The sequence below is a fragment of the Bolinopsis microptera genome, chromosome 1 (assembly GCF_026151205.1).
Source record: "Bolinopsis microptera isolate Bmic1 chromosome 1, MBARI_Bmic_1.0, whole genome shotgun sequence".
Classification (NCBI taxonomy): domain Eukaryota; kingdom Metazoa; phylum Ctenophora; class Tentaculata; order Lobata; family Bolinopsidae; genus Bolinopsis; species Bolinopsis microptera.
In genome coordinates this window covers 17966044-17983188 of record NC_087072.1, presented here as the reverse complement: position 1 = coordinate 17983188, position 17145 = coordinate 17966044, and the positions used below count along the sequence as shown (strand labels likewise).

Genomic DNA, 17145 nt, shown 5'->3' with positions numbered 1-17145 from the left:
TAATAGTGTACGAATGTGATCAAATAGGACTCACCTGCACCATCGTCACCGAAAAGAAAGGCACACTGCGAGAAATCCTCCAAACAAGTGTCACAAAGTTTATATTCCTCGAACAGAGGGTGAGGGTGTGCCGCCTCCCTCTCTTGACAAGCAACACACACTTGACTGGCAACACAGACTGCACCCCTGAAAGGCTTACTTGCTACATCTAGTCGTTTAATAAAACCAGATCTGCCTCTCGTGTTATAATGATCGGAAGGAGCCCAATCGCTTGGAGGGCCCCCAGGAGTAAATCCGTCTAGGGCCCACTTTATGAGTCGACTCAGAGCAGTTTCGTCTATGTTCACAGAGTCCGGAGCATTGACCTCGGTGTAGTTGCAACTTTCTGCTGCGTCGGACAAGAAATCGTATAACGCAACCCTGTATATCCCTTTTTTAGAAGGCTGGTAAACTTCAGCAAACTTTGTTATCGATACAAGGTCTTTGATATCTATGACAGATTTAGTGCAATCTCCAAACCAGTAAACTAGTCGTTCGTTGGGTAGGCACTCTCGAGGACTCTTATTTGGGTCTGCAATCTGAAATGAGTATAGGTTATACAAAATAGCCCAGACAAACAATAACTCATTAACTTAATCTGACATATTTCTCGACTCGATTGATTATTAATTTAAGTTTGATTAATGTTGGATGAAAGTTAAACAAAGTCAGAACAAAGAGACAATGAGCATTATTGAAAAACTTACAAGTCCAGGCCACCATCCATATCGAACAAGCTTTCCCAGAACAAAAGACCCAACTTCTGACTCCTCAGCAAGTCTGCAACAATCACGTGTCTGCAGATCATTAATCGAGCGTGAAGACAAGGGTGATTTCAAAACCGTGGGAGTAATCGGTGAAGAATAACCGCTGTCTTGGGTCTGTAAGGACAGTTTCCGTACTTTGGGTGGGGTGCAATCATCTGTATTCCAGTCACTACTGGATGAAGGCCTTTCACTATCTTCGCAGAACGTTGGTGGATGCTGATCCGTTTTATAGTCGACTAAAATTTGGGGTATATTGCTCTGTAAAAGATGGCAGCCAACAAAACCGAGTCTTGCCCAGTCAAGCAGCATCAGATCTCTGTCAGGCAACTTGAGCAAATCTGGACGATGGACTTCAGCAAAACTGGCAATGCATTCGATGATCCCTTTCTGATATGCTTCATCAGACTCTAATAAATCGAAATCAACTTTGCAACCATAGTTTAAAAAGGATGATAGTTTACTTCTGGAGGTGATAGTGATACTGGTGTCAAGGAAGGAGTAGCAGATGATATTGAATGGACTAGTCACTTGCATCACTTTACCTGGATGCCAAATCTCGACTCCCTTCAGGAAAATGTAAGACCCCTGAAAAAAGAAGTGGTCAAGAATTGAAGCTGTGCATCCTTGGTCGAATGCAATTACATGATAGATTATATTTAACAATTAACACCAGTTATTATAGCGACATAATGTGGCAATAAAAGTATTAATGTTTTCTGCCAAAAGATTAGATTTAAGCAAAAAATTGGATTGTATTAGCAACAAAGAGTAACAGCTAACACTGTTTGCTGTATCACAAAACAGACATGATGTTATAGTTTACTCTTAATGACAATGATATGATTAGAAAAATACCTCATTGAATTCCAAAGGATAAGTGTATGGTAAAGTACTGTGACTTGCAACCCCTCTATCTCTTCTTCGCTTGCCACGTCTTTTCTTGGACAATGGTGTTAGCTGAATGACTGGAACAGTTGATGGATCCTTGTTCTCCTTGTCACTATCATTGTCATCTTCCATTTCTACATCCAAACCTTCACAGGTTGATAATAGTAATGTGATTTTGTTACACCTTATGTAGCAAAGAAACGTTTTATAAATCTTTACTCCTCTGGGAAGTATGAATAAATTACATTTTTTTAATGTTGTTGTTATTCATGAATAATATTTGATAAATTATTATTTTTAAATTTGATGGAGAAATAGTTACTGTATATTTTTCCATGTAGTGTGATGATACTTTCTAGACATTAGTGATGATGTTATGTCATAATTTTTACTTTACTTAACTTTACTTTTTACCACAGTTGCAGTCTTAGCTAGCTACATTATAAGCAATGTTCATGGGTAGAAACTGGTGAGGAAGTTGCTAAATTATGTTAAATATTTTAACAAATTAAAGGAAAGTTAGACCAAAAATGTTAGCCAGTGCTTATGCTGCAGCCCCTTAGTCGAAATGATATCTCCAAATGGGAACAGAAAAGACAATTTTATTTTTTATCAACAATATATTAAAAATCAATCAATAAACATAAAACCGAATAAATAATAAATAATATCCAACTAAATTTTGGCGCTAAACTAGATGGCCACGGTAACATCAAACATACCTATACATATTATAAATATACTTGAATTATTGAATAAAAACGTATGCTAGCAGCTAGCGCGCTGGTATAAAATAACAACTGTTAAAGTAGACCTGGGTCGAATGCTTTCATGGCCTTTTGACTGGTATGAAGAAATTAAAAATTGGCCAAGGAATAAGAACTTTAGGTCCCGAAATTTGGACCCCCAAGTGGTGTCAAAATCACTGAATAAATAAATATTGTTGAGATCTCTTGACACCACTTAAGGGTTAGACAGGTTCCTGCTAGTTCAACCAACACCTCAGGAATGTCTTTAACATTACTGGTGAAAATATAGTCTTACAAAAAAGGGATTCTGCCAAACACTGAGTACTCCCTTTAGGTTTAGCAATCTGAATACCATCTATTAATCTCAGAAGAAAATGTCGAAAATTAAGAGGCCAACCCTCGACCTAATTTTTATCAATTCTATGCCGAAAGAGTTTTGGGAAGACAGATCTGATAGGTAATTTTTTAAATGACTACATTTTTGTGTTAACTTTAATTTAATGAGACTATCATAAGTCTACTGATGGTTTCATTGTATTGCCTGCTTGTCACAGTGTCAGACCATACTTTACTCGTTTATGAGACCCAGCAATTGTGTAAATAATATAACTTTAATATATAATATAACTTTTTGAGTGAAACAAATATACTTATGACTTAAAGAACTCGTAGTTAGAATAACAAAAATTTCACTTCTTCTTCAAAAGACTCTGTGAAAGCTACGTGACCTTTGTTGTTTGTAGTCAATTGTTGACTGATCATGATTAAGAACACAAAAAAATATGCAGAAACTGCACGCAAAGACAAAAATAATGGCATGTTAGTAAGCAATTACAAATTATGGAAAAATTTTCACGCAGCCAAAGAGTTCATTGTATCACGTTGCGACCGGCCCCCACGGTTGCGACCCCCACGGTTGCGACCCCCACGTTGCGACCCCCACGGTCGTTTCCCCACTTTATCGTCCTGACGATACAGGGGGAGCCGCGCACTTCGTGCGCGGCGGGTCATACAACGTATGACAAAGAGTTCACATAGCCATGTGCCTACGCGTACTGCGTGACGCGCTTGTTTCACAAGTAGGATAGCGGCGGTCGCGCGCTACTGCAAGCGAGAGGGCTCTGGTTAGAGAAAGCCAAAGAGTAATAATAAATTATCATTGCATTGTAACCCTCGTGGTCGTTTCACTATAGTTTACTTTATCACGTTCATACGATACAGGGGAGTTGGCCATAGTTAATGGTCTGTCCCGGCGAAGAAATTAAGATGAGTAACATCCGTCAACAGGGGGAGCCGCGCACTCGTGCGCGGCAGGTCATACAACGCACGCAAAGAATTTATCTCAAATCGAAAATTATTAGAATAAAATGAACAAATAAATGTTACTTAAACAATGTCACGAATGTATGATTTCTTTAAAAAGCGTTTGTAGGTCAAAGCATCGCGCGTGCGCCGAGCTGCAAGCTGCGTTGCGTCTCATTGCCCGGCCAAATTTAGTTTTGATATTTGGAGGACTTCGCCGCTTCGACGCGCCGCGCAAACTAACATTCTTGCTTCGCATCAAAGCATTCGTCGTCGATCGTTGCTTTGCTTCGCAGAGCAACGATCTCGACGGATTGACATCGTCAATCAATTTTGACATTGAAAACAAATATTTGTTGCTATCATTAGCAAAATAGTTTTTTAATTAATGCAAAAAGATTAAAATAGAAGAAAAGCTTTTTAATTTTACTATATTTAAATTACTGATCACCGTAATTATCATGATCAATTATTTTAAAAAATTTTTGCTTCAATTTAACATTTAATAAAAGTGTATTAAACGGTACCATTACCATTTAAATTTCTTAGCAGAGCCAACCTCATTTAATTTTCAATGCCAGTTTCCAATTATTCGGATGAGTCGACCCACGACTGTCGCATAAAGGCTGCATATTTGATATTTAAAAAATGTGAGAGAGGGGGAAATTAAACATTTTAGTACATTTGGGATACAAAACCGTCAATTAAACCACTCGTAGCGCGATGCGTTACTGGGCCGCGCCGCGCACTCAATTATGCTTCTCGCAACGTACCAATCGCTAGATCGGCGAGATATGCGCTACTAGGCCTCGCCGAGCTGCGACATCGTCAATTAATTAAACCACTTACTATTTAACGGGTGATACTCGTAAAATATATGTTCCATACTCGTAAAATATCTGTTCCATAAATTGGCGCGCGTCCTGGTAGGTTGTAAACCTACAAGATTATTATAGTCTATGTAATAAGCGCCATGAGTTGGCACAGAATTTTTTGTCTCTGATTTTGATAAATCTGGTACCAAAAGTCTAGTTTCCTTTAACTGTGAATAATGAAAATTCACCGTGTAGCACGATAACGTCGAGATGTATGTGGGCCTCTTGTGCATTGCAAAATTGTACAAAGGACGAAAAATGGTTAATTTATTGCTTAAAATGCCTATAACTCCTAAAATATTGAATATTTTGAAATAATTCTTACAGGATCATAATGAACTTAAATCAGACGCAACTTTTGGTACCAAAATTATAATATTTAAAGCACCAAATTTTTCGAAAATTTGTTCAAAATTTTACACAAGGGGGGAACCCTTGTGTTCAGATTAAAAACTTTTGGAAAAAAATTCCTTTAAATCTTAAAATATTAGTACTAAAAGTTTTGTCTCGATGAGCTGATTACGATACCATAATAACTATGTGATAATAATTGAAAATGTGAAAGTTATAGGCCAAAAACTAAAAATTTGCGCGAAAAAAGCACGCGCGGCGAACAAGCGCCGTGTAGCATTTTTAGCGAAAATTGCTACACGGTGGATTTATTTAATTCACATTTTTAGACAACTTTTGGTACCAAATTTATCGAAATCGGAGAAAAAAAGTTCTGTGCTCGCGCTTGGCGCTTATTACACTGACTATTAGTTGCTGGGCCGCGCTCAGCCTGTCATTCCGCCAAATCTTTATTATGTTAATGAACATAATAGCCTGGGGTCCTCAGGTAAGATTATTAGTATCTTACTCTATATATATTTGTTGCCATTTTACTGACACCACAGCATTAACTTTAACACGACTTTCCGCAAAAACCTTGAGAGATATACAATTTAACCTTTTTTAGCTGACTCATATGCTTGAATGGCCTTTTTCTTGACCATTGTTAATGATCTGGCCCGGCGCGCGCTACTTCGTAGCTCGTGCCGTCGGGCCATAACATTTCGAGAAGAAAGCGGCGCGCGCTACTTCGAAGAAATTTAGACGAGTAACATCCGTCAACCTTTTTCCAGGGATTGATGGCTATAGTATATGTAGCGAGTCCCTAATATGCAAAGTTTCGATTAGAAATTTCATCGCAGTGAAAATAATTGGAATTTACTTCATTATAATAAATATTTCAGGATTATGGTTGACGGATGTTACTCGTCTAAATTTCTTCGAAGTTGCGCGCGCCGGGCCAGATCATTAACAATGGTCAAGATTATGGCTATTGTAAACTCGATAAAAGTATCATTTATGTTTCCATTGCCCTTATATCGAGGTTCTACTTGAATGTTACCTGAGGACCCCAGGCTTTAATGTTGGTAAACAACATAGAGATTAGGCGGAATGACAGGCTGAGCGCGGCCCAGTAACTTGGTATACGACTTTACCACTCTGTATACCAATCTAGACCTTCAGGTTGTACAGTCACTGCTTTTCGAGCTAATAGATCTCCTCTTTAGTAATACGAATAAATTTATTTGTGTTTCTCTGTATAAGAACAACAATTTTTTTTTTTTTTTTTTTTTTTTTTTTTTTTTTTTTTTTTTTTTTTTCTAAAAAGGAATATAACGGATACTTTTGTTTTTCTGCTGATAAACTCAAAACAGCTATTACATTTATTCTGTTTAACACTTTTGTTTGTTTTGGGGATCAGATTTTAAGACAAACGAAAGGCATTCCCATGGGAGGGAATTCTAGTAGCCAGTTCGCTGATCTTTCGCTAGGGAAGTGTGAATTCAACTACATGACACGCCTAATCAAAGAAAAGAAGTTCGGTCTCGCTAAGCTCCTCTCAAGAAACTGCAGATATGTCGACGACCTCAACACCATGAACTATTTGCATTTCTCTAACCTAATCAGGTCCATTTATCCACCTGACCTGCTTATAATAATAATAATTACAACATTTATAAACCGCCTTATAGCTAAATCATATAATTCGATATAATTTAATCCTGGAGATAAACTCCAGTGCTTTCTAAAGCGGCTCTTACATTAACTGAGCTTAGTTTAATTGAAAATTAGACATGACAAGTTCATTTTACCTATGTAAATGCAAAATCAATCAAATGCTAGAGAAAAGAAGTATGTTTTAAGTTTGGTCTTGAAAGATGTAACTGACTCAGCTGATCTTATGTCGTATGGCAAGGAATTAAATACTTTAACTGCACAGTGACTAAAAGCTTTCTCTGTGTTTACATAGTTAGGAGAGGGCGGAAAACTAAGGTAAAAATAATCATTATCAAGACGTACATTTTTAAAACTTTGCTGCCTAGGAAATATCAACTCTTTTAAGTAAGGAGGAGCTATATTATTTAAACACTTGTAGGCAAGTAGGGCAATCTTAAAATCTATTCTAAATCTAACTGGTAGAAAATGAACTTTCTTAAGTAGTGGAGTAGTGTGTGCCTTTCTTCCTCTCCCGAAAATAAATCTTACAGCAGAATTTTGCACCTTCTGTAAACGACTTAAATCATAAGAGCTCAGTCCAAAATATACGCTATTGCAATAATCAATTCTAGAGAGTACTAGAGCATGAACAAGCTGAATCTTAAGGTTAAAAGACAGTTTTGATGCAATAAACCACAAATTTCTGATCTGAATATTACATGCTTGAACCACTGACGTAATCTGATCACTCATTGAAAGATAACTGTCCAAATACAGCCCAAGACTCTTCACAGTTCCACTAACAACATGTGGCTCTTGATCCTTAACAATCTGTAGAGAGGCTGGAATATTTTTTGAGTCAAATTTAGAGGATATAACGATGACTTCAGTCTTAGAAGAATTCAGTTGAAGGAAATTGTTTGTCATCCATTTCTTGATATCAGACATACAGTGTTCCATATTGTGCTCTAGCTGTGATGGGTCATCAGAATCAAGAGTGAAATACAGCTGGGTGTCATCAGCATACAAATGAATACAGCACCCATGCATACTTGCAATGTTCTCAAGATCTTTGGTGTACAATATGAATAGCAGGGGGCCAAGGATTGAACCTTGTGGCACACCTATCTCAAGAACAGTTGATGAGGAAGACGAATCCTTGACTTTGACACAAAATGAACGGTTAGCCAAGTAGGACCTGATCCATGTAAGAGCAATGCCTGTAATGCCATAAGCAGATCTTAGCTTCTTGATTAATCTTGGGTGATTGACAGTATCAAAGGCAGCACTCAAATCTAGAAGTAAAAGAACAACTTTAGTTTTCTTGTCAATAGTTATCAAGATGTCGTTATGGATTCTGGTTGTTGCAGTTTCACAGCTATGAAACTTCCTATAGCCGGACTGAACTTTAGAAAGCAAGTTGTTGTCCTCAAGATAACTGGTGAGCTGTATAGATACACACTTCTCAATGATTTTTGACAAGAATGAGAGATTGCTAATAGGCCTATAGTTAGATAGAGATTCACCGTCAAGGCCACGTTTCTTCAAACTTGGACGAATGAGAGCCTCCTTAAGTTTTATAGGAAACTCACCTTTAACTAATGATTCATTAACTATAAATGAGATCAGAGGAAGGAGTTCTGGGAGACACTTGATGAGAATCTTTGTAGGTATGGGGTCAAGATCACAGAATTTGTTGGACATATTCTTTATGATGCTTACTAGTTCTTCATCAGACACATGACGGAATTGTACTATCTTTGGGCTATTAGAAAGAGGAACAAATTCATCTGAGTTAGGAGAATCTTGGGATTGTTGTTCTAAATAAATGTTGTTGTATATGTTGTCGACCTTTGATTTAAAGAACTGTGCAAAGTTGTTAGCACTCTCAAGATTTGAAGAGCAAGAAGGAGTAGTAGTACTAACTTTTTCTTTATTGAGCAACTTATTAACGATGGAATAAGTCTTTTTAGCATCACCTGCACTATCTTGTAACCTTGTTTTGTAGAAGTGATCTCTTGTGGATACAATGACTAAGGATGCTCTCTCTGATGCTTTCCTGTACAGTCGTTTATAATCTGGGCAATCATGATTCTTTTGATACAGTCTCTCAATCTTTCTTCTCATTACTTTTGCTTGTTGACAGTGTGTAGACCACCATTCAGCGTTATGATCTTTTCTTGGGATGAAAGTTTTTTCTTTAGCATGCTTGTCTAAAATACTGCTCAACTCAGACTCATAGATATCAACTGCACTATCGAGGTCATTGAAGCAATCAGTGTCACATAGTTTTGACTTAAGAATGTCCTCAACAAAAGCATCTAGGTCTATGCAAGCAATGTTTCTGTAAGTAATTGGTTCTAGAGTGCCTATGGGTGCTGGAGATACATTGCAATTAAAAGCAACAAAGTAGTGGTCAGACGATGTGCCAGAATCAGTAATGACAGGATCTAGAACTTCAATGCAATCGTGAGTAAAAGAACCGTCCCTGGTAATTACAAGATCTAATATGCCCCCATCTCTGTGTGTTGCAGCTGAAATTTGTTGCACCCACCCACAGGACTTAAGTAGTGAATTAAACCTTTGTGCAACTGAATCATTTTCGTCTTCAATGTGGATATTAAAATCACCCATGATCAAGGGCTTTCCAGGTTTGTCTACTAAATCAACCAAGAGTTGCTCAAAGTCAGTTAGAAATTGGGGGATGTTAGCACTCTGAGATGTGGAGGTGCCAGAACGGTAAATTGAAACAATTCGTAGTATATCTCCAGAAGATGATTTGAAGGTACATTCACAAGACTCAAACGTTTTGAATCGTTTGCACTTCTGAGGAGTCACTTTAAGACTTTTCTTATACAGAACAGCAACACCTCCTCCCCGCCCAGCTCTTGGCTGGCTATGAATGGAATATCCAAGTTCTTTCATCTCAGAAAACTTAGCATTGTCATCTTTTCTCAGCCAAGTTTCTGTAGCACAGCAAATATCAGTATCAAAGTCTTCAAGCAATTGCATGACTCCAGCAGTTTTATTGCAGATGGATCTGCAATTGAACAGGGCAAAGTTCATACTCTGACATTCTGACTTAGAGTTTGTAGCTAGTTTTTTGAAGTAAGGATGTTTTGTTTATACCGATTCAATGCATGTTGCATGATGGGGCACTGCTCTGAGCTGGAATGGTGAGTGTTACAGTGAGATGCGATTCTTGGATCTTTTGACAGACTGCAATTGCGACATCTATGTCTGCTAGGGTCTTCCTTGTAATGACAGTCTGATGTTCTATGCCTACCGCTGCAATACATACAAACCAGATTTTCTTTCTCAGGACAATTTTGGGAAATATGGTGGAGCTTCTGACAATTATAGCACTGCTTGATGATGAATCTATCCTTTACAGGACAAGCACTATTCAGAATGAAGATTTTGCCGTCTCCTGTTAATAGGTTCCTAATCTGAGGAGAGACCTTGATCCCAGCAGTAGTGTACCTTAGTCCAACATTTATGTACACAATTTCAAAGAAATGCTCATTATCTAGCAAGTGTTTAAGTCCAGGATTTTTCAAGGGAATAATATCTAGAAGAGCTTTTTTAGTCTGTAACCGGAAATCTTCAGCGGGCAAATCAGAGCGATCAATGGTTTCGAATATCTGACTGGGAATATTAGACACAGTGACCTTAGGGAGAGCTTTCTGTGAAAGAGTGATGTGAAAACCAAGTAATTTAATGACATCAGAGTTTTCAATAAGACTTTTAGCCTTCAGCCTATCAGATGAAGATGGAAAAACTAGCGTTATCTTCTTATGTGAATCTAGTAGGCTAGTTTTCATAGCAATCAATCGTGTGTCATAGAGCAACTCAGATAGAACATCTGGAGCAGATGAAATATCAGCAGAAGGAAAGGGACTATCTAGCACCAATATCTCTTTACTTTCCTTGCTAATTTGATTTATGTTAGCGGACACTTTACTTGGCTGAGGAGAACTAGAACCACCTACAAGAGCTTCAGCAAAATTGCTGTAAGAGGACAGTGCACTTGGAGACCGGGATTGCAAGTTTTCCTTGTTAACATTAGAAACTCGCTCTTCCAGCGAATGTTCAGAAGCTGGAGCACATAGAGCAAGCTTGTCGACAATAATGCTATGCATTTCCTCACGAAATGATTCCAGAAGGGCAGAGTTGTTTGCCCTCATCAGATGCTCAACTTTGGAGAGAATATCAGGAGCTTCATCATGACCATTATCATGACTCATCACAGGGTTGGACTTAGGAGAATCTACCACAGATGGTACAGGTGGACCAGGTGGAGAAAAGTTTTTGGAAGAACGGGTGTCATCTACCAGTGAAATGCAATCTTCACATACGAATAGAAAATAACCCCAACGAGCTTGATCTGCAATCATAGGTCTCACCTTAGCACGGAAGGTATTTGTACAAATGGACTCAGGAAATTGAACACCGGTTTTTTTGCGACAAGCGGAGTGAAACATCCCATCACAGACATTACAGATAATCGATTCATTCACAGTGTCATTACTCCCACACTGTTTACACGAGCCGTCTTCAAATACAGGAAGTATAACAGAGTTCTTCTTTGGCTTTAGAGTCTTCTTGAGCTTCTTACTGGCCAGGGCCTCGTGCCCCTTATGGCCCGCCATTGACATTGCTTCCTGAAACTCAATAAATGTAATAGATTTGTAGTGTTGTAATTAGTTGGAGAGGAGTGGTGACGACAATAAGTCCGTAAACTATCTCGACATCAACATCTCGATGAATAACTCCGGACACGTCGCCACCAAGCTTTACAACAAACTTGATGACTTCAACTTTCCTGTGGTCATGTACACCTTTCCTAACAGTAATATTTCCTCTTCTGTTGGTTATAATGTTTTTTACGGTCAGGTCCTTCGTTACTCTTCCATTATCTCTGACCTTGATTCTTTTCTGTATTCTACCAACACCCTTTATAGGACACTTCTTTCAAGATGTTATAATGACAGACTCCTGAAGAGTAAATTCAGAAAGCTTCTGAAAGACCGACCTAGTATTCTGTACAAATACAGTATACTTGATGTCAGCGACATCCTTGACATCACATTTAACGTGAACAGGTGATCACTGACGAGTGATTGCTAGGGGGTCTTGGCACATTAAACCGGTACAGGTATTAAACCCCCGAAACCGGTGTGCCAAGTCATCTGCTGATGATGTTCACATAACATTATTTCCTCTCTCCTTTATTCCTTCCGTCTTTTCTTAAACTTACAGTTCAGTTACTTTATTTCACCAGGTCTACCTAAGGATCAATTATTCTTTGGTGGGGTTTCACTTCTGGTATTGGCTTCATTCCCGTTCCTTTTCCTTATTCTTTATACTTATTTTTTATATAGTTTAATGAGATTGCAATTTGTATCACTGTTGAAAGTGTGTGGCGGTTCCTCCGCCCTGCCGGATGCGCCAAGTGATAGCTTGTTATTATATGATTTACGTCCTTAGTTTTTGCTAGTTGGCCCTTTTTATGATATTATTACCCCCTTTTGCACAGTTCTTCAGGAGTGTTTCCCTTCATGTTTTCTGTTCCTTAGACCAAACAGGGGCGTGAGCTGCCCGCCCTAGCTACGGTACGAGAAGCAGCGGCAGTGTGTGATCCGGTTATAAAGAGTGTTCTTGGAACAACAGCACTCTGCTTGGCTGCACTGTGACAGTGGGAGAACATTAGTTCATGTCACCTAACGCCCGCTTAACCTTGGCAGCCCCAAGGCATCTGGTTGGTGATGGTTCCCAGGGCTTTTTCAGTTGGAGTCGGCTGTTAAGTTTGTCCTGTAAATTCTTGACTTAAGAAAGGAAATAAAATATATAACATCACATCCAACACTTGGATTCATCCCAACAGTATTATTTCCCCTGATATAACACCGTGTAATAAGTCAAGATGTCTCACCTGTAAACCATTCAGGTCAAGTAATATTTTCACCAGTTACGTTACTAATAATTCTTTCATGTTAACTCACTCTGAATCCTTTTCTTGTAAATCTTCTTCTATTATCTATCTCCTCACTTGTTCTTGTGGTATTCAATATGTTGGGCTCACAGAACAGCGCCTTAATGAACGCATGAATGGACACCGTGCTTCGGTTAAAGCCGGCAAATCCTCCTTTGTCCATGACCACTTTAATACTCCCGGTCATAATTTTCATGACGCCTCCATTCAAATTATTGATTTTATTGACCCTTCCTCTACTGAAGACCCTCGTCTGGCCTTAGCTGACAGGGAACTTCTTTGGATTAATCTCCTGAGCACTGCTCACCCTCTAGGTCTCAATGACAACATAAAAGGTTCTGGTAATATTTCTAAAAGCAACTTTAACGATATTTATTTTAAAAGTAAAATAAAAAGATATAAAAGAGGACATGGCAGAAAAAAGAAAAACAAAAGCCATGAAGATAGAATATACAAAAGGACTCTCACTTTAAGAGAGATTGACAATAAATATGAAAGTTTAAAAAGAAAAATTTCTGAAAGCAAATACAGCTTTTATAAAGATATAAGTAGCCTTCAAAAAGGCGAGCTCAAGCAACTTAGCTCTCATTCCCTCTGCAAATCTGGAGCCATTTTCCTTGTTATACAATCTTTTGCTGGCCAAGACAGCACTTCTTCTCCTAATATCACCTCTGTTAATAGCGAGTTTATCACTTTTCACTATTGTTCTAAAATATTTGATAAACTCCGAATAGAATCAGTCATTCGTGACTCTAGGATCTTGACTCTTCTCCCTCCAAACCTTACGCCTTTCCTTCCCTTAAAAGTTTACTATAAGTACGATATTCCTGTCGGGCGTAAGCTTTTTAATTATAATAGATTCCTTAAATCACTTGATAATACTACTATTTCCTCCATCCTGGAAGGTGATTGCCCCTGTTCCAGTAACCCTTATTGCTATCAGCCTCGAGGCCACATCATCACCGGTGACCTTGCTTTCATTGAGCACGAGGATTTAAGAGGCATCATGAGTTACGGTACCAAATTTAGGGAACCTGTGTCTGTTCCTCCTGAGCAAATCTTGGAGAGCCTCAACGAGTGTTCAGCCAACTTCGCCACCCGTATGGCTAGGAAACATGGACTTTCATGTTTGGAATTCCAGGATTGGAAAGATGAGGTCTCCCGGATCTTCACCAATCGCCTTAACTTCCTCTCCTCCTCCCCTAATAACTTCACTCCCTACAATTCCATTCTACAAAGGGATGATGTTAAATCTTATCTCGACAGTCTTTCGTCTTCTTTTATTATTTGCTCCGTAGATAAAGCTTCAAATAATTATGTTTTTGTCTGCAAGAAGTTTTATCTTTTAACCCTTCTCAACGAACTTGGCTACGATCTCACTTCTCTAGAGTGTCGTGGCAATTCTACTTATCATCCGGTTAACTCTGTAGAGGATGATATTATTCAGGAACATGTGAACTTCATTAAAGATAACTTTAATATTCGTGTTTCTGAGGACAACCTTTGTCTACCGAGAATCTTTTGGATTCCTAAACTTCACAAGAATCCTTATAAGTCTAGATTTATAGCTGGGGCCAGTAAATGTACCACTAAGCAGATATCAGTTGTAGTCAACAAAGCTTTAAAAGTTTTAAAAGAATACTTTTCCAAATACTGCAACTCTATCTACAACAATACTGGAATTAACTGCGACTGGAGCATTAACAGCTCTAAACAGTTCCTGGAAAGGCTGCCTAGACTAGAGATTTTTAATATGCAGGTATACGACTTTACCACTCTGTATACCAATCTAGACCTTCAGGTTGTACAGTCACTGCTTTTCGAGCTAATAGATCTCCTCTTTAGTAATACGAATAAATTTATTTGTGTTTCTCTGTATAAGAACAACAATTTTTTCTCTAAAAAGGAATATAACGGATACTTATGTTTTTCTGCTGATAAACTCAAAACAGCTATTACATTTATTCTGTTTAACACTTTTGTTTGTTTTGGGGATCAGATTTTAAGACAAACGAAAGGCATTCCCATGGGAGGGAATTCTAGTAGCCAGTTCGCTGATCTTTCGCTAGGGAAGTGTGAATTCAACTACATGACACGCCTAATCAAAGAAAAGAAGTTCGGTCTCGCTAAGCTCCTCTCAAGAAACTGCAGATATGTCGACGACCTCAACACCATGAACTATTTGCATTTCTCTAACCTAATCAGGTCCATTTATCCACCTGACCTGCTTATGGAGAGGAGTGGTGACGACAATAAGTCCGTAAACTATCTCGACATCAACATCTCGATGAATAACTCCGGACACGTCGCCACCAAGCTTTACAACAAACTTGATGACTTCAACTTTCCTGTGGTCATGTACACCTTTCCTAACAGTAATATTTCCTCTTCTGTTGGTTATAATGTTTTTTACGGTCAGGTCCTTCGTTACTCTTCCATTATCTCTGACCTTGATTCTTTTCTGTATTCTACCAACACCCTTTATAGGACACTTCTTTCAAGATGTTATAATGACAGACTCCTGAAGAGTAAATTCAGAAAGCTTCTGAAAGACCGACCTAGTATTCTGTACAAATACAGTATACTTGATGTCAGCGACATCCTTGACATCACATTTAACGTGAACAGGTGATCACTGACGAGTGATTGCCAGGGGGTCTTGGCACATTAAACCGGTACAGGTATTAAACCCCCGAAACCGGTGTGCCAAGTCATCTGCTGATGATGTTCACATAACATTATTTCCTCTCTCCTTTATTCCTTCCGTCTTTTCTTAAACTTACAGTTCAGTTACTTTATTTCACCAGGTCTACCTAAGGATCAATTATTCTTTGGTGGGGTTTCACTTCTGGTATTGGCTTCATTCCCGTTCCTTTTCCTTATTCTTTATACTTATTTTTTATATAGTTTAATGAGATTGAATGCAAAAATCAGCCCCCTAATTGTGAATTATTACGGTCTTTTTTTCGATAAGGGGGGACAGAGGGCCCAATTTGCGATATAAACCAGACAATATTGAAGATTTAGATTTAAATATTGAGCCCTTTGGCTTGAGAATACTTTCTTGAATATTTTCGATAGTTTTTAATATTGGTAATGTTAATGAATTGTAATTGATTGATATGTAATATTTAGGCCCGTGGCCAGTTTTCAAAAAATTATTACGGTCTCCTGACCGACCTCAGGAGATTGTGTAGGAGTCATTGGCACGCCCTTTGGGATGGATGAATGTGTCTCCATGTGATTAGAAATGTTTACTTGCCTTCATTTTACGTACAAGTTTTATTTATTGAATTGGCCTATTTATTAATGTTAAGGGTGTCTCAAACTTATAACTGGACAATGACCAGTTATCTGTGTATATATATATTGTTTGAATACCTTTTTAATACGTTCAAGTTTACGTACATTGGAATGTGACCCCTCGTATTATTAATTTTTATCCAAAGTTCTGTTGTGTTATGGACAGTTCCGTTCTATGCCAATTGATCTTCATTTGGAGAAAATAATCAGCCCTTAAATCCTCTCCTTTTTTTGCTCTCAAGATATGAAAAATGTCAAGTAAAATACAATTTTTTTAAGTAATATAAAAATTAAATCAAGTGATGCAATTGGCAGAGCACAATCGTAGATCCTGAGCAATAGATATCATCTATCCCTCGTAGCTCTTCTCCTCAGGTATCAGGTTGAAGGAGACATTGGATATTGGGGTGGTCCATGCCTTCTTTGTCTTTCCACGTACACCTCTAACTGCTTCTAGCACACTACTCATTGTATCCATGCTCAGGCGTTTCCTAATGTTACACATCACCTTGCTGTAGTCCTCCTTGGTCTTGGTGGCTATCAACACAGCAAGTCTCCTTATGAAACGTGGGGACCTTATTGAAGCTTTTAAGGTAATTAATGGTTTGACTGATTATGGTTCAGACTTGTTCAGACCAAGCAGATCAGGTCTTAATCTGGTTTCATCCAATAGATGTAGTAAAAGTGTGACAAAGGTCAAGAATATCCAGAAGTCTTTTGAACAAGCGTAATTCTTTAACTAACTTGAGGCTGTCTACTCTGCCCTTTATCTTAATTTTAACCAACTTCATCAGGGATGTCTCCTGGTGATTGATGAGGTCAACCAGCTCCTCTGTTATCTTGAGTGACGTCTGATATTCCTTCTCCGCGATCTCTACTGGATTAACAATACCAAGCCCCCCTAGTCTTTCAGGTAGCGCAAACATTCTCCTGTGCAGATCAGACACATTCCTACCAATAATTGCCGGGGTGAACTTTTCTCTTATACACTTCTCCAATGGGATGAAGAGGTCTTTAGTGTCTTGGATGGTATGCATCACAAAGGTCCACCAATGACATAGGGCTTTGGTATACCCTGATAGGGCTGCCTGAGGTTCATCAAGGGCGATATCTGACAACTCAAGTCTACATCCTTCACCCATTTCTCTACTTTCTTTTTTACATACGTCTCTCTAGCCTCCTCTCCACCTATCACTGCTCCCAGATGACACTCCCCATCACATGTGATCTCTATACCA

General features: G+C 38.5%; 2 protein-coding genes across 2 annotated transcripts in view; one reads left to right on the top strand and one right to left on the bottom strand.

Annotated features, from left to right (window-relative positions):
• LOC134814162 (DNA (cytosine-5)-methyltransferase 3C-like) overlaps positions 1-17145 on the bottom strand; it is a 90556-nt gene that overhangs the window by 37195 nt on the left and 36216 nt on the right. Inside the window, exons 2-4 of the mRNA XM_063822213.1 lie at positions 1662-1840; positions 747-1391; positions 35-578 (exon numbers count right to left, since the gene is read on the bottom strand). Coding sequence (XP_063678283.1) covers positions 35-578; positions 747-1391; positions 1662-1826 — 1354 coding nt within the window. The 5' untranslated portion in view covers positions 1827-1840. The remainder of the gene's footprint in view (positions 1-34; positions 579-746; positions 1392-1661; positions 1841-17145) is intronic.
• The window catches only part of LOC134814231 (ras-related protein Rab-2A-like), an 89962-nt gene that overhangs the window by 52020 nt on the left and 20797 nt on the right, over positions 1-17145 (top strand). The window lies entirely within an intron of this gene.